This window comes from Lissotriton vulgaris, unplaced genomic scaffold (genome assembly GCF_964263255.1).
Source record: "Lissotriton vulgaris unplaced genomic scaffold, aLisVul1.2 SCAFFOLD_2147, whole genome shotgun sequence".
NCBI lineage: Eukaryota > Metazoa > Chordata > Amphibia > Caudata > Salamandridae > Lissotriton > Lissotriton vulgaris.
In genome coordinates, this window is record NW_028240929.1 from 246982 (window position 1) to 265347 (window position 18366).

At 44.9% G+C, this 18366-nt stretch overlaps 1 protein-coding gene across 1 annotated transcript in view; it reads right to left on the reverse strand.

The window, feature by feature from the left end:
- Positions 1–18366, reverse strand: part of LOC147672480 (CREB-binding protein-like) — a 307545-nt gene that overhangs the window by 143796 nt on the left and 145383 nt on the right. Inside the window, exon 4 of the mRNA XM_086948007.1 lies at positions 12734–12880. Coding sequence (XP_086804133.1) covers positions 12734–12880 — 147 coding nt within the window. The remainder of the gene's footprint in view (positions 1–12733; positions 12881–18366) is intronic.

The window sequence follows — 18366 nt, forward strand, 5'->3', positions numbered from 1 at the left end:
ATGCTTGCATACAGCATTTGACCATGGAAGTTACGCTTACGAGATACGCTTTTCCTGGCAAAAGGCCACAACATCTGTGATCCGTTCTTAGAATGTAACTCCCATTCGCGAGTTGCATAAAGAAAGGCTCTATCTGCGTTGCAGGTGTGACAAGCTGGTGGCATGAAAGGTTGTTAGAATTACCTTCACAGGCTCTGTGTAAATCAATACCCTGGCACAAAAGTATACCGCTTAGTGAACGTTTACAGTTTTCACCACTAAGAAATACATTTTTGTCGCTGTCATTATAGCATGAATGTGTGTATGGTAATTTCCGTGCCGATTTAACATATCCTTTACCCAATCGTTCATACTGGCCAGTAGGTATGTATTCAAGGCATTTTTTTAAATCGGAAAGTTGTTATCGGAATAGTGATAATTCCGTGTATTATCCATTCAATGACAGGACTTTCTGACATTGTCAATGGCAATCTCTCAAGTTTTCGATGCTCAGGATTGTATAGTCTGCTCCTTTCTGTGCCAAGCTGATTTGTTTATCAGTAAGGTTAAAAATGGAAAACAATGACATTGTGTTGATTAAACGCCAAGGCACATAGCCTGAACGAAGATTTTGCAGCGTCCAGCCTAATTGTACAATAGAACGTAATTGTGACTGGCCATGCTGTAACATTAGCAAGTCTCTGTCTATTATATCAAAGGCAGAGGATACAATATTGTCCAACGAATATATTCTGGAGGACAGAGTCATTAACCCATTGTCCACTACAGAAAGTGATTTTTCCAAATTAATACGATCAATTTCTCGTATTTTCTCTGCTGTTTCAATTTGTGTGACTTTCCAAGCCTCGTTGTACGCAGCATACATGCTGGCCGCTATGAAACGCTTTTGACGCTGTTTGCGTGGTCCCATAATAAAATCGCGCAAATCAGCACCATCTTTAAGTAAAGATAAGTGTTGCTTAATTTCAGCCAGTGTGGATGATCCTAGCCATTCGAGGCAGAGTTTCCCTACACTGTATGTTGTTACTATCCCTGGATGTTGTCTCTGGGAGTATCTAGGGTCTTGTCTGGTCATTTTTAACCCCTGTGTTTTATTCAGGAATCTATCTTGACAGTTGTTTGTGTCAGTAGGCCAGATTAACCACTTTTTCCAATCAGGATGTGTTCTGTTAAAATGTAAAATTTTAGTTACGTCTATCTCAATATCTGTTGTTGCTTTCTCGGGTATTGGCTTTGGAATAGACGGTTTGTTTAGGTCTTTGATCTTAGCTAGGCCAAGACAGGAAGTTTGATGAATTGTGTCATTTAAAAACATAATTTGTTCTGGTATCATGCAGGTTCTGAATAGTGCTTCTAGGCCTTGTACCTGCCAATCTTTCGTACCCCTAATGGTTTTTGTTTCAATGTTATTTTTCCAATAATCAAAACCAAATGTCATAATTTTTTCATAAAATGCTTCAGAATATATTGATTTAGTGTTTGTCAGCATTGTTTTCATTCCTGTTCTATCTAACAGTTTGTAATAAAACGTTTCTGCATCACTGGTGTTAAACCCTGAGAAGTACTTGAATTTCTCAAAGAATGTTTTAGAACTGCTTTTAGGTGGTGTAGCACAATGTTCCCATTGATTATACTTAAAAACATTTCTAGGCTGTGCAGATTTATGCAAATAATGATCGCCATAATGTGTATAACAGAACAATTGTTCATAACTAGACGAACCTTGTAAATAATCATGTTCTGTGAATCTAGCTGACATTACTAAATCAGACATCATGTCATTAATACTGTTAAAGTCCCAATCATCAGAGAATGTACTAGGTTTTACAAAGTCACTTAAGGAAACCTTCAGTTGATGAGGATACTTCAGGATCTCGACCGGACCATAGATCTCAGTCAGTTTTCTCCCATACTACCCCACCGGGTATTGGAATGGCTGTGACGTTTACTGTTGACAGTTCTCTTTTCTTCACGTGGGATGATCTGTGTGGTTTGAGGACTAGGTTGATGTTCTGACTTGCTGTGTCCATTGTACTATATTTCCCTCAATGAATTTTCCCAAACAAAGTACCATGATGAGCCAAAGCAGGAGGAAAAATACACCTAGATCGAACCAGAACTCTAACCATGGGGAAATAAGGTAAATTTCCTTCAATTGATGAAAGAGTTCCGTAGCTTTTTCTCTATAAGTCTTTTTTATTTCTGGCATCACTTCGGGGTTGCTTTGATCCTCGGAAAAGTTGTCGAAGTCGATGAAATAGCCAGAGGCAGTTCTGTCAATTGTTGGGATTGTTCTTTCAATCTGTCTTTCGGTAGCACTCTCTGATGCCACATTATTGTAGACTGGTGTTTCTTGATGAACTGTTTCAATCTGTGTCTCAAGAGGCACGAGTTCCATGGCATTATTGCATAGTCCTTCTCTGTGCACTGCAGGCTAATCGAATGTGATTAGTCTTTCAGTTTGAACCTCTTGGATTGTTGCAAGTTTGGGTATTCTGTTGTTTCTTGGGAGTCCACTGGGCCTGCTGTTGATTATAGGCCACATGCTTGTGGCTTTACCAGGTCGATTGATACAACTCTGTTCTCCTTTTTACCAGCAAGGGGCGGTAGTACTACTGATCTTGTTCCGGTGACTGCCAAGACAGGTACTGCTTTTCTGTAAGAAGGCCCAAATTCCTTCTTCACCGCTATTTTTTCTCTGACTAGATCCCCAATCTTTGGAATCCAGACAGGCCTTGCTGGGGCTGTTGCTTGTGGTGCCTCGTCAGTGGTATCTGGCTGTTGTTTTAACTTTATGTTGCTTAAGGATTTTCTTGTTTCATTCAAGTCCTGTGAAACAGCCAAACGATCTTTGATGTCAAAGTCTGTTTTCTTATCTTGTACCACTGATACTTGACTATCTAAGTCCTGAACACTCATTCTAGTTCCAAACAATAGTTCGTATGGGCTGAAACCTTTTAGAGAATTTCTTGGAAAATTATTAAGACCGATTTGGACACTTATTAGATGTTTGACCCACCCAGCACCCGAACCCAATACCTTCGCTGTTATAGATCGCTTTATGTCCCGTTTTTTTCTTTCTACCACACTATTCCCTTCGGGGTGTGACGGACAAGAATACCGCAACCCAACTCCCATGCTGGCCATGGCCTCCTTATAAGCTCGAGAGCTAAAAGCAGGACCCTGGTCAGAATGGAACATGGCAATTGCGTATGTGCCGATAAAGACTCGCAGATCTTTTATAACCGTTCTGGCGTCAGCCGAGCGCTGGGGCCACATTTTTTAAGTGTGTATAGCCTTAATGATGTACAATGGGACGCGTTTCTCTTTTATGATAGAGAGGATAGATTGCCTAATGCTTTCTATTATGGCTTCTGACACTACACTTGCCGGTTCTCCACTGCGATCTCTGTTGCAGTCTTCACAGTTTTTTGCAAAGTCATGAATACCTTCACTCATTTCCGGCCACCAGTACTCTGATTCTAATTCTCTCAGAGAGTCCCTGATTGTTTGGTGTCTCAGACCCAACCCCATATGTGCTTCCTGTAATAGGAAGCCCCTCCAGTCCCTGTTTGGAATCACTCTATCCCCCACTCCAGGGATTCGAGCAAAAGGAACGGAGTTTGCATCGATTACGTATGCATAATTGAGTGGATAGTTCACGGGCAGTGCTGCACAGTCGCCTTTTACGGTTGTTTTTACTGCCAGCATGGTTTCCCCGTCTATGTATTTTTCTGCACGCTTTTTTGTGGCTACAGAAGCCGGTTTAGTTGCTTCCGCTGTGGCTGTATTAGCCAATGAATTCCCTGCAACGTGAACGCCATCACGTTGAAGACTCTGTGCGTGTATCACGCGAGTCTTTTGTAGTTCTTTCTGAAAAAGAGCTACCTGTTTCCAGAGCAATTTATGCTTTATTGTGGCACCTGTGTCATCTTTGTAATCGTTTTCAATCCAGCTCTGCAACTTATTATTGTAAGAGTTGAAGGCAAAAATGAGAATCGCACACGATTAGTGTCGGGAATTCACGTTCTGCATTTTCAAGCGCCATCTTTAAAGATCTGATTTCAGCTCTCTGAGCCGAACAGTTTCTTACTGATTCAGTTTTTGTTATTTTCGGTCTGAATTTGCCGCACAGCCAACGACCCTTAACAATCGCACAGGCTGCATCGTAGGATTTGCTCTCTACGTTGAAATGCTGTACAAATCTATCTGTATAGATTATACAGGCGTATTGTGGGAGAGGCAGAAGTTCGATTGGCAGAGGATATTCTTCTTCATATTCTAAATCATTCAGTTCTTTGAATTGCGGGCGAAATAGTATTTCACATCTTCTGCTCCTAGAGAATCTATACACTGTTTCCATTTCGGATCAAGTGACACTGTAGGCAGGTTTACTGGGCTGAATAGCGCCTCGAAGGCGGATTCCACTGTGAGGATATTAATCCTTTTGCCGTGTGCTAGTTCTCGTTCATTTGCTAATGCAATTTGCACTGCGTTCACAGTTCTTTCTGTGTGACTGAATGTCTTTTCTGCTTGTGTGTACAAGTGAGATTTAATTGAAATTGGTACCTTTTCTCCCTCATTAGAGGTCAGGTACGCGAATCCGCATCCTCCTGGGATGACTCGGATTACAAGATCGCGTGTGTTGTCACGTGGATCTAATTTTGCTTTTGCTAACATTTCTGTTTGCAGTGAACTCAAAATTTCTGTGTGTTTTTGAGTCCAGGTGATTTGTTTAAAATCAGGTTTAATTAGTTCGTAGAGAGGTTTAACCCTCTCTGCGTAATTTAGAATGTAAGTTTTTCCGAAATTCAGAAAACCTAGTATCGATTGTAAATTCTTCAGCGTTTTTGGAGCTTGGAGTACAGCGCACTTCTCTAAGAAGTTGTCCGCTAGGCTTTTTCCTTCACTTGATAATTCGTATCCTAAGAATATTACTGTCAGATGGGCAATTCAGGACTTTTTAAAGTTGAATTTGTAACCCTCTGCTGTGAACCCAAGTATAATGGTGTTCACTCTTTTCAAGTGAGTCTCCAAGTCGTCATCTGTGAGATAGATATCATCTACGGAAGATAATGCTTCATCATCATATATTTGTAGTAACTCTGTTACTCTAGCTGAGAATAGTCCTGGGCTGTTCTTGAACCCCTGTGGGAGCCTACAGAAATTTTTCTGAGACCCCATTACGGAGAAAGCGGTCAAATACCTGCTTTCTGGTGCAATGTTTTGACAAAAGAAACCATTAGATATGTCTAATGTTGTTTTATATTTTTTCCTAACTATGTTGTTTATTAGTGCAGCACTATGCGAATTTTGTACTGCAAATGTTTTGCAACATGCATTAAGGTGTCTGTAGTCCAAAACTAGACGATATGAATTGTCTGGCTTGGAGACAGGAAACAAAGGATTGTTCATTTGAGAGGTGCATGTTTCAATCACCCCCTGGTATTCAAGTTGATCTAAGATCTCCCTGACTTGTTTTTTAGCTTCTTGCTTAATGGGATACTGCCTTTGGGCAGTTGGTTCACTTTTTAACTGGATTTTGTGAGGAGGTGAGTCCTCATCCCATCCTACATGATTTTTGTATAATGCCGGTGCCTGGGCTACTGCCCATTTCCTTACATAAGTATATTTTTTGTGAATCGGAATGTGATTCCAGAAGGCAGGCATAATCATTTCATCGCCGCAAGGGCACTCCCTGACAAACTCTGGGCGCCAATCGTTTTCAGCTAACAGAATATCATAGCCTTTTGAGAGTTTTTCCCAAAATAGACCTCTTATTTTCCTAGTCTTATCACCCTCTATACGCAATGTTATTTTGTATATCTTATGGGGCTCGCTAAGTCTGGGGTCGGCAATTTCAACCTCAATGTATTCATTCGTGTCCACTGTCTCCAGATGACTCTTCAAGATCTTGCGGGCTATAGTGATTTCTGCTGCACTGTCTAGCATTGTCTGTGCCCACTCCCCTGTTTTTAACTGTGTCCTCAGTATTCTCGGCATGGTTGATTACTCTAATACTGGCTACCTTCTTTTTTGGAAATTGAGATTTTTTATTCTGAGCAGGTTCCTTGTCTTTGGACTTGGTGTGCTCTCCTGGGTCTGACCGTCCTCTTCTTTCCGATTTCTGCGAAAAAGATTGAGAGGGACGTGTATCAATACTTTGATATCTATCAGGTTTTTTCAAATTATCCCTATTTCTAAGGTTGTATCTTTTCTCAGAGGGCTCCCTCTGGGGAGACTGGTGTTCGAGTCGGAGTTCTTTCCCTCCGTCGAGGAGACCTTCCTCTGGACTGGAAAACTTTTTCCTTGGGAGTGAATTGTTTATTTCCATCCCAGCTCTTTTTAGGAGTATTTGAATTATTTTTAATAAATAATTTTTCAGGATTTTCGAGCAGTTGGGGCTTTACTGGTTTTCCACCCAAGCTGTCTCTACCTAATTCTTCATAGCATTTTTCTATGATTCTGGCAAGCTTAATTGGCTGATCTGTTATATCAGTTTCCTTCAACTTCTGGCGGATCGCCACAGATGCTGCTTCTCCCTTTATATTGGCTACTAATATAGCCGAGACCTGCTTGAAGTCTTTCAGTAATTTCATACCAAGAGTTAAAGCAGGTTCTGGACCGTATTCATTTTGAATCTGTCTTAGTACATCTGGTATTACCGCCATAGACGGAACATCATGTGTTTTTGTGTAAATGGAAGCAAAGACTGTACCCCAAGTGTCACAGTCCTCCACGTGTGGTGCGATTCCCATAGGAAGGCAGATGGTCAAGATTCTGTGTTTCTCAACAGGGGTAGTATCCGGAAATACTGCTTCTATTTGAGTGATTTTTTGTGCTAACCAGAAAGGAATTTATTCCCGTTTTACGGGTGTTTTACCAAGACATGACTGTATGTTCTGTGGTGTAATTTTATTTGTGTTCCCCTGATGAGGGGTCAGCTGTGGTACATTAACAGCTGGTTGGACTGTAGCAGTCCGCATTACATATTGGACTAATTGCCTATGTATTTTTATAAGTGTTTTTAGCTGTGCTAACAGCTCTTCTTTTGACATTTTATCAATGTCCGGATGTGGTGTGTAGCTGGCTAGAACCGGCCACGTTGCTCCTGGTCTACCTAGTGGACCGAGCCTGGTAATATGATCATTGTGTTTTAGGGCGCCATTAAACCAGAGCAGGTGCTCTTGGAATTCTAGTGGGATTTCAGTCTCCTCGAAAGGAGCGTACTCATCCGGTGGTTTCTCTATTTTGTAATAGTGAAACTCTTTTGTTCTAGCGTTTGCCGCTGGAAAGTTTATCCATGAATAGAATACCTCTGTCTGCCGATATTCGTGTGCCTCTATCACGAAAATTACTGTACCACCTTGTGGTGTCAGTCCATACTCTACAAGTTTCAACGATATAGACTTTCTTAAATGCACCGGGATGATTATTGCACCCGGTTCAGTAGTAGTGTCGGGACCCTGCTGAGTCGCATCTACTGCGGCCCCAGTGGTTCCGTTTTCTCCTGGCATTGTATAAATGCAAGGTTTGCAGAGCAGGTATCCAAGGAGACAAAGATTAGGTGCACAATATTTTGGAACACTGTATCCTTCAACGTTGAATAAACCAGAGCTTTACATAGGAATCTCTTCCTACTGAGTTCGGGCGGATTTTAACCTTTCACCCACTCCAGACGTCTATTGGAGTATTTACGGGAGAAAGGGGTCTGTGTGAAAAATGCACGACTGAGTTACTCTAACGTCTTGCGTTAGTTTATCGCCTTACCAAACGTTTGGGCGCCATGTAGTGTAGTTCCTATTTTCCCAATAGGCCCTGCGCATTGGAATAACAAACAGTAGTATCGGCGTAGAAGTGCGGATCTTCCAGGCCTCTATTGACTATGCTAAACTTAATTGGGTTTGTTACCAACTAGCTCAGAGGTCACTGGAAACTTTCTTGACTGAATAGGAAGTGATCAGCTTCCCTGGTACAGACAAGAAGGGATTCAGTTTTCCAACAACCGTGCAACATGACAACTTTGCTCCTCAGATAAGAGTCAATCTCTAGGGTCGTGTGAAACAATAGACAGTTATTTTACTCAGTCAGTGGTTGTGCAGTTTACTTTCACAGTATGTAGAGAATAGAGAGACGGACGTTTTCAATAAAGGGTAACATTTATTGAACAGTCTTTCTTCTCGTACAAGAGAAATGAATTGCCACAATTGCAAGACTTGTTATTATAAAAAGTACGTACAGTAAGATGAGTATTGCGAAATAATACTGTAAAAGCATTGATATGGTTTCTTAGCCATACAATGGTTTAAAATGAATAAAGCATATATACATTCATAAATACATTAGGCTAAAATACTCAACTGGTGCTTCTAACTACGCCTACCCCAGTGTACCTGACCTAAGCCTAATACGTGGGAGGGGAGTAAGTAAGTAGCTTTAGTTAAGTTGGTTTTGCCAAGGTTTGCTTCAAGAATTCTCTCTAAGAGTTTAGTCAACACCATACCTCTGGAATAGAATGATGGAGGTCTGGTATCTCCTTCAGGGGGTCGATATCCCAGTCACCCGCAAGGGTAGCCTGGAAACGCCGGAGCTGGATTTCTCTGCAGGAGAAAAGACAGCGTCTCTCTCAGCGCGTCGAGGAAGAGGAGGAGGGGCAGCGTCCGCGGGCAGCTTGCATCTGCTGGGCTCTTTGCAGGGGGACGGCTGTTCAGCTCCTAAGTTCACCACACCATTGTTCGCTCGTTAGCAGCGATAGCAGTAGCGATAGCAGCTATGGTATCATCAGCATAACAGCAGCTAGCGTTTGCTTAAGGCAACGTTGGTAATATTTATACCTGAAAGGTGCCTTGTTTGACGTAAGTTTTTGGACATAAGACGTCAATAAAGATGTCACTAGGAAGTGATCGTCTATCAGTGCTCATTAGAGTTCTATTACTAATCAAAACCTAGCAAGCGGGGCTTTCCCAGGTTGCTGAGTTTTTATCTTGTTGAAGAACTCGGAGTGTTAATCTAGGAATCTTAGATAGTAACTTCTGCTATGTCATTGCACTAATTGGTTGCAAAGGAAGTGGCAGAGAAAGCGATTCTGAAATGTGGCTCTGTTCGTGTGAGGCCAGAGACGAGTTTCTGAATATTGCATTTGATCGGTTATGCCAATATAGGGAATACATGGATTTATAGCCGTATAGGGGCATAGGGTCACAGTATCGATCAGGGTCCTAGATTAGAACGCTACAATCTGGGTACAAGCAGTAAATACAGTCTTTATGCTTGTCCTCAACGAACAGCCTCTTCTTTGAACAGGTAGCACAAGCTCTAAATAACGCCGCCTTCTCCTTATCAGACATAGTAGAGTTGAAGAAATGGAAAAAATTCCAAAACTGAAGAGAAATCTGAGCAGAGCTCAGTGGAGACTCCCTAAGCACAACGTGCGGTAGAAAATCTGATGCTCTGAAGCTCTCTCAGGAGGGTTCTATGGGGTGAGGCTATTCTGATTGGTTGTTGCAAATTTTTTGGTCGCTTTTACAAAAAGAGGCGGATAGGCTACAAAATCAGATGAGGCCTAGGCCTAGGTTTCTCTTTTGTACCTACTGCTATGGTATTTTCTTTTTACCGAGACTCCCATTCCAACGACGGGGAATGATACTAAGCATGGGAATCTATGAAAGTCCAATACTGGGGCAACTAGTTGGTTCCATTGTCAACAAGAGAACTTGGTTATGTGTAAACCAGAGGAGAACAGGTCCCTCTATGGGCCTACAAGCTGGGGGAATCTCCAGGACGCTTCTCTGCTGCGGGAGAAGGAACTGTGAGGAAGGTCCTGCATCAGGCACCTTCTAGATCGGATAGATTCTATGCGAGTTGGGTCTTGTTGGAGTCGCGCAGGAGTCTGAAGCAGTTTATGAAATTTCTTAAAGATGGTAGATACTCTGCTCTCCAAAGGGGACCTTGCTTTTTTCAATGCTTTTATAGTCTCTCCTAGATAATCTAGTGTATGCACAGGCATCAACGTTGATTTTTCAATGTTGACATGGATACCCATGTGATGCATTAATGGGATCATGGAGTTGAAATCCTGACAGACTTGCTTTGGTGGATGTGATATTAACTTGTCATCGAAGGTTGGATAAACATAGATTTCTTGCCTGTGAAGGTAGGATGCAATGAAAGCAATATTTTGGAAAATGCCCTTGGTAAAGACTTGAGACCGAAAGAGAGCACTTTGAATTTGTAGTGAGCTTTTCTCAGGAGCATCTTCTGTTTTTCCGCCTCTACGATATAAAAACAGACAAATCCACTTTAATGCAAATCCAACATTTTGAATTTTTCTTTTCATGTTCTGGTTGGTCTGACAAAACCAATATTGTAGGATATGCTTTCTTTGTTCCCAAAAAATAACTTGAGTAGATCTCTATCCTCGGTGTGGTGGAGGGGCAAGTTCTAGTGCTTGTTTTTGTAATATCCTCCTATTTTAATGCAGGCAATTAGTGCTTCGGAGCATAGTTTGGTGGAATTGTGGGAGGAGGGGAGTTGAAATGAACAGCTATATGCCTTGACGATCTGCAACATCAACTTGTCTAAGTATTACTCTGCCAGGTATTGCAAGACACTTCCTCCCATTGGAGAAGTGGAGGTTTTATTGTGTGGACAGAGTCCTGGATTTTCCTAAGGAGGTTATTGTATTCTTCCTCTAGCTGGGTCTCTTTGGTATGAGGCTTGCTGATGTTGCTTCCCAGAGCTCTGTTAACTGTACCACTTACAAGATTGAACCCTCTGCCTGTCTTGATATGTGTAGTCTTGACACGAATATTGAGCTTAACAGAATTTCTTCAAGACCAGACGCTTTAAGTGTCTCCACTGTCTTCTTCATCCACTCGTTTTCACTATCCATGTGGGTGCCATACAGAACTGAACCGTTGAAGGGAAGTTTAAATGCTAATATTTGTGCAGCAAATGACAAGGCTTTAAACCTTGACAAGGATGCACATCGTAAAAAGACATCATGGCAGAACTGAGTGGAAGGTAAACCTTGTGAATCAAAAGCCACAGTTATCACCTAGGCTTATACAAGCTGTCCTCCTGATTGATCTCTCTGAAGTCTTGTCTGTGTTTCCTTGGTAAACTGGCAGCAAAGAGGATAGTATTTCCCACAGTGATCTGTCATTTCTCCGTAACTTAGCTGAGTCATTGGCAGTCTCGAGGAGAACAGCAGCAAATCCACAGACGGCGTGTCCCGCATTATTAATCATTTAGTACTCTCACTATGGAGGTACATAAGGTTTCTAGTGCAGTTGTATGCGTTTACGTTACAGCCGTCTCAATGATTCAATAAGGTTTTGGTACCTGTAGTAAACAAGGACTGTGTTCTGGAAGCTTGCACTTTGAGTAGCCAGGATGTTGCAATCTTATTGACTCATGATAAAGACATTTCTCTTTGCAAACTCACAAAATCCAGAGACCATAAGTAATGTCAAGACTCTATGCTGACATTGGATGGAGTGATTCCATAATTATGGATGCAAAAACAGCAGTTGATGGACAGAATGCAGAACAATGTCATACATTCGCCCCAGTACATAGATCTGGGCCTGAATCCATCGTTTTTTTGCTCACCATGTCATTCCAGTTTGAACCCAGCCATATGCAAATCAGTCTTGATCCTGTGCCCCATGGGAACAGTCCAGCCTGAACTGCCAAGCCAGGTTCACCCTGTACTGGAAACAAGCATCCTAGGACCGGTTTCGGGCTGGACTGTTCCCATTATTATGGAGACAGCCGTTTGTGGAATCTCCAACTGAAAGCTCAACTTATTAGTTCCTCTAATAAGTGCTTTATGAAAAGTGGTGATGTAATCCACATCATAAATAGTGAAGGCATTGTGAGTGAAGTTATCTCAAATATTTGGGAGAAAATAGGGTAGGTGAAGAAAGATAAAGCAAGTGAAGGGGAAAGGTTTTGAGGAACCATTCCTTAAAGTAGGGAGAAAATCCCCTTTAAGTGTTCAAGGATTTAGTCAGCGTGAGATAAGAAATTAAAAAAAAGAACTGAAGCTGTAAGGCAACGTGCCAGTGCAGTGTTTATTGACTATTTAAAGGAAGAATTTATTTTTTGACCCAATACCTTTTTTGACCTACTGCATTATTTTCCTTCATTTTTGACTAATGTAATACAAAGGCTCATATGCTAAGGTTTAACATGTTTCAGCTCAGTGCTGCAATATAGTTTTTTTATTCCGTTTTAATAGGCAATTCGGAGCAAATGCTGACCTGCTTTACACTATGGAGGTGTCACGCAGTTGGAATTTTTAAAGCTTCTACTTCCAATAAAAGTTACATGCTTTAAATAAGGGGAAGTATTCCAGGGGCTACATGCTGGAGGGAATCTTTTACCACAATCAGTGAGGATGTTACAATGCAGAGATAAACATTTCTGTTATTTACACTTTACTAATGTGATTTTAGCTCTTCCTGTGATTGAGAAATAGAAGTGCAGAAAAACATGCAAAATCTTGAACAGATTTATAATCCACAAGTTAGAAATCTGGTTCAATCCTGCCCAATAAGTGCTTCCAAAATTTCACGAGGGCCAACATATTCAAAATAAGGAAATCTAGATATCATCTGTGGCATCATCTCTAAACTGCCCTCGAGAAGATGTACAATGGAGAGACAAGCTGAAGATGGTTTCCAAATGCATAATTTTGGTGACCTGCCAAATATGTGAAAATACTTACAGTTTATGCACCAAATGATTACGCAGGTCCTGAGTGACATGTTCATGCCATGCTTTCCTTACACCAGTGCTGGAAGGTGGTGCAGCCGTGGGCATAGTGCTAAGGTTTGCAACGTTGACCGCATTCGTGCCATCACTCAGTAACTGACTAGAAAAGAAAAGCCCACAGGCAATTACTAGGGATCCAACTTCACTTCTGGAAACATGCCATATATTATTTTTTTCATAGGTGATCAAATGTTTGAGTTTCGGCCTAGGATAAGGTTTTGTCTTTTAGAAGTAATTACTAATCTTGTAAATGCCCATAGCCATCAACTTAATGACAATTTCACTCAAGCTCTCACATTCGCAACTAATAGGAAAATAATGCAACTAGACCTTACAGCAGTAGGCAACGCTATAAATTTCTTATGGAGGGGTTTACCCATTTTCTTTCTTTACCTTCGAAAGAATATTTAAAATGTTTATTAGCAGTTTGCCCACTAGAGCAAGTTACTTATATATTAGAAAATACTCTAGATATGTGATCAACTGTGACAAACCTTATGAAGAAGCAACTAGAAACATTAATAGAACCACACAACTATGGACAACTTGTGGAGAAGTGTGGCTCACTGGTTAGAAGCGGCAGACCTTGAAGCAGAGGTCAGGCCTGGGACCAGGGTTCAATTCCCGACGCGGCAGGGTCTTGGGCTCAATGTCCGCGGACTCGATAATTCTCGCCTCGGTGCCTACTCTAATCATGCGTCCCACTCTGCAACTCTGGGCAATAGCTTGCTTAATCTCCACAACGGCCCCAACAGTGCCGGGATGCTTGGCTTCACCTTGGGGGTGCCCAGGAGGGAAAGCCAGGAAGGGTTCCACAGCGGTATGCAGCCTCAGGATGCCCCGAGATGGGGGGCAGTGCACTTTACAAGTATACACACATTTACATTTACAACTCTCCCAGTACAGGCACGCTGTAAATAAACTATGCCTGATCTGCAGTTGATTTTCATACATTTAACGACAAAACAAAAGTGGCAAATCACAATCCTGGCCCCAAAATATGGCTGTATGGCTGCAGGGCCAGTTTAGTTAAACATATCGGTATGCAACAGGCACACTAGCAACATACAACACTTTTATACCAGATTGAAGGCCTATGAAAGAGCTACACTTAACCCTGGCCTGCCGTCTTTAAATTTTTTTGGATGATGCGTGCATTAAAAGCTTAACGTTTTTTAGCATACAATGACTGCACCAGCATGGTGCAAGCAAGCCTCTATCGCTTAAGATTATGATCATAAATGTATCTAGGTTTGCAGTTTTCATTTCAGCTAACCCCCACCCTGCTGCCCTCAACCTCCCCAACAAAAAATACATATAAATAAACAATTCCAGTCCCAAACACTAGATGGTCGAATAATGCATAGTATGTGAATCCAGAAAAAGATGCAAACTGCAAAACATGCAATTCTAATTGCCCGCCTGAAACGTAATTCTCCAATAAGATGCACTGGACTTGTTAACTTCTATTTTTTCAGGCTGCAGCCAAATGATCTCCTTGCTTCTATACTACTTTGAAGAATGTACTCAAAAGCAGTGATCCAGCATCGATGGTAAGAGAGCATGGGCACAAGCTCTTAATAGAAGCAGCAGAGGGTCCAAAGAGGTGACTCTCGCTTTCTGGGCCAACGACGATGAGGCATCAGACTCTGGCCAAAGAAAATTGAGGACACTGAACAGACTAATCTTCACCAAAGCACAAACTTAGGGGGAGAGTGACAGTGAGAGACATTCTGCAACGCACAAGTTACTACTTGTGTAACGATATATCTGTAAGAGACATTAGTTAGTGATAGATTCCTTACCTTAGAATATCCCCAGGCGTCAGACTGGATCCGGAAATTTTTGCGTAGCAATACCCCTGCGCGTCGGTAGGCGTCGTCTGCGGCTCCGCGTCCGTCGCCGGCGTCGTTAGCGCCGGAATGACGTCGGAGTACTTAGATGCCGCCCATGCACGCTGACGTCAGTTCTGATACACAGCTTTTCCGCGCCAGATACGCAGAGCCATGATAAAACCAACACTGGTGCCATGAAACTAGGGCCCTGAAAGGGGATGACCTTAACCCTAGATATCGGTTCGCAGAACGGGGAGGATGGGTGGGTCAGTAAGGAATCTATCACTGACTAATGTCTCTTACAGATATATCGTTACACAAGTAGTAACTTGTGCTTCTGAAAGAGACAAGTTAGTGATAGATTCCCTACCTTAAAATAGATATCCCAACAATACCAACCCCGGTGGTAGGTCTGCGAACCAATAATCACACCAGAAAGTCCATGAGGACGGAACGGCCAAAGAAGCCATCCCTCCGGACTTGACTGTCCAGGCAGTAGTGTCTTGCGAACGTGTGCAGCGAGGCCCACGTAGCTGCCTGACAAATGTCCTGTAAGGGGACTCCTCGGCACAAGGCAGTTGTTGCCGTGGCTCGAGTGGAATGAGCCCGCAATCCAGCAGGGGGCTCCTTTTTGGCCATGGAGTAACATGCCTGAATACACAAGATGATCCACCGCAAAATGGTCCTCTTGTGTACCGCCTTTCCCTTCTTCGCGCCCACGTAACCAACAAAGAGTTGGTCATCCACCCGGAACTGGCGTGTGCGATCTAGGTAATAAGAGAGCGCATGTTTTGGGTCCAGCCGGTGGAGCCTCGCTTCCTCTTTCGAGGGATGCGAAGGTGGAAAGAAGGTGGGCATGGTAATGGACTGCCCGATGTGGAAGGCCGTGACAACCTTGGGCAGAAAGGAAGGTTGTGTACGCAACACCACCTTGTCCGGATAAACAGAGAGGAAAGGTGGAGTAGAAGAAAGAGCCTAGAGCTCACTCGGTCTCCTGGCAGAGGTGATGGCAACCAGGAAAGTAGTCTTCAGGGTAAGAAGATGGAGAGGACAGTAGTGGAGCGGCTCAAAGGGAGCACACATTAGATAAGGGAGTACAAGATTCAAGTCCCACTGGGGCATCATGAAGGGAACAGGAGGGAACATGTGTGTGATGCCCTTCAGAAATCTATTTACAATGGGGGACTTGAATAAGGAAGGCTGATCAGGTAGCCGTAAGAAGGCGGAAAGAGCAGAAAGGTACCCCTTAAGAGTGCCCAGAGCAGAGCCCTGCTGGGCAAGGGAAAGAAGGAAGAGTAGAACTTCAGAAAGGGGTGCAGAGAAAGGGTCCACAGCCTTTGCTGTGCACCATGCCACAAATCTGTTCCACCTGCAGGTGTATACCGACTTTGTGGAGGGACGCCTGGCTGCCAGAATGAAATCACAGACTTCGGGAGGCAAGTCAAATGGCCTCAACTGCCGCCGCTCAATCTCCAAGCTTGTAGGTGGAGACTGGACAGGTTCGGGTGCAGGACTGTCCCCTGCTGCTGCGACAGAAGGGCCTCCCGAAGAGGCAGACGAATCGGGGGATCGACTGACATGCTGAGTAGCTCGGGATACCAGTATCTTCGTGCCCAGTCCGGAGCCACAAGGATAACCTGGGCCCGGTCGCGCTTGATCTTCTTCAGCACTCTGGGCAGAAGTGGTATAGGCGGAAAGGCGTACAATAGACCGCAACTCAACTCGCGACGAAAAGCGTCTCCGAGCGAAAGTCGCCTTGGAAATTCCAACGCGCAGAACTGATGACATTGCACGTTCTCTTCTGAGATAGATCTAACCAAGGCTCTCCCCACTGCTGAAAGAGGCCTTGCGCCACGTCCGATCTCAGACGCCATTCGTGATCCATCATGCACCGACGGCTGAGTTCGTCCGCCCTGGCATTCAGAGAGCCTGCCAAGTGTTGAACCACCAGAGTCACGCCCTGATGTTCCAGCCACTGCCAGAGGCCCAGAGCCTCCTGGCATTGGGTCCACAACCCCACCCCGCCTTGTTTGTTGCAGTACCACATGACGGTGGTGTTGTCCGTGAACACCTGCACTACACTCCCCCGGACAGAGGGGAGGAATGCCTTCAGTGCTAGACGAATCGCCCGCAGCTCCAAAAGGTTGATATGGAGCAGGGACTCCGCCGGAGACCAGAGGCATCTGATCTCCGCCTCTCCCATGTGGCCTCCCCAGCCCTGGAGGGAGGTGTCAGTCACAACCACGTGCTCCGGGTGGGGTAGGGAGAGGGATCTGTCACTGACCCAGTCGCGGTCCGTGAGTCACCAATGCAGTTGTCTCGCAGTGCCCTCCGAGATCAAGACATGATCGGACAGGTTGCCCTGATGCTGGGTCCACTGAAACATCAGGTCCCACTGCAGAGCCTGCATCCGCCACCTGGCGTGATGCACCAGATGGATGCAGGAGGCCATCAGCCCCAGAAGCCGCAGCGTCAACCTGACCGAGACTCGGGATAACGGCTGAAAGATGGGAATCCGAGCCTGAATATCCCGAATCAGCTGTTCGGGAGGATAAACCCGAAACTGCGCCGAGTCGAGAACCGCTCCGATGAAGAGGAGCTTCTGAGAGGGACACAGGTGCGACTTCGGCACATTGATGGAGAACCCCAGCTAATGCAGGAGGTCGGCCGTAGTCTGGAGGTGGCCCGCCTTCAACAACCAGTCGTCTAGGTAGGGGAAGACTGACACCCCTAACCTGCGCAGATGAGCTGCGACCACCGCCATCACCTTCGTGAACACCCGTGGGGCGCTGGTAAGGCCGAAGGGGAGCACGGTAAACTGAAAGTGCTCGTGGCCTACCGTGAACCGCAGGTAACGCCGGTGGGCCGGCAGGAAGGGGATGTGGAAATAAGCGTCCTGCAAGTCCAACGCTACCAGCCAGTCGTCCGGGTCCAGGGCAGCTAGGACCTGAGCCAAAGTCAGCATCTTGAACTTCTCCTTCCGGAGGAAGCCGTTGACGTTCCGCAGGTCAAAGATAGGGCGTAGGCCCCCTTTGCCCTTCTTGGGTACCAGAAAGTATTGGGAGTAACATCCACACCCTACTTCTGGCCCAGGAACGTGCTCGATGGCCCCCTTGGCCAAGAGGGCCGTGCCTTCCTCTTGCAGAAGTTGCAAGTGATCCCCCGACACGCGGTGGCATTGCGGTGGCATGGATAGAGGGGTCGCCTCGAAGGGGAGGGAGTAGCCCCTTCAGACGATCTGCAGCACCCACCTGTCCGACGTGATAGTGCGCCAGTGGGAGAGGTGATGGCGAACCCTGCCTCCCACAGGCGTCACATGGGCCTGAAAACTCGGAAGGTTTTGAGGTGGGTGCTGTGGAGGGAGGTGTGGACTGGCCTCGCCGTTGTCCCCGACCGCCGCCACAGCGGTTTCCATGGCCGCCACCGCGCTGTTGAACATTCGGCAGCGCGTGGCTGGCAGCACGTGGGGGGCGCCTCTTCCGTGGCCACGAAAGGCACCCGTTTGCTGGCGTGGGGCCGAGAGGCCCAAGGACTTGACCGTAGTCCTGGAGTCCTTAAAACGTTCCAGCGCATGGTCTGCCTTGTCGTCGAAGAGGCGACGGCCATCGAACGGCATGTCCAGAAGTGTGGCCTGGACATCGGCCGAGAAGTTGGCGGACCTCAACCAGGCGTGGCGTCGAACCGCCACCGTCATTCCCATTGCCCTGCCCAGTGAGTCCGTTGTATCCAGCCCACACTGGATGGAATAACG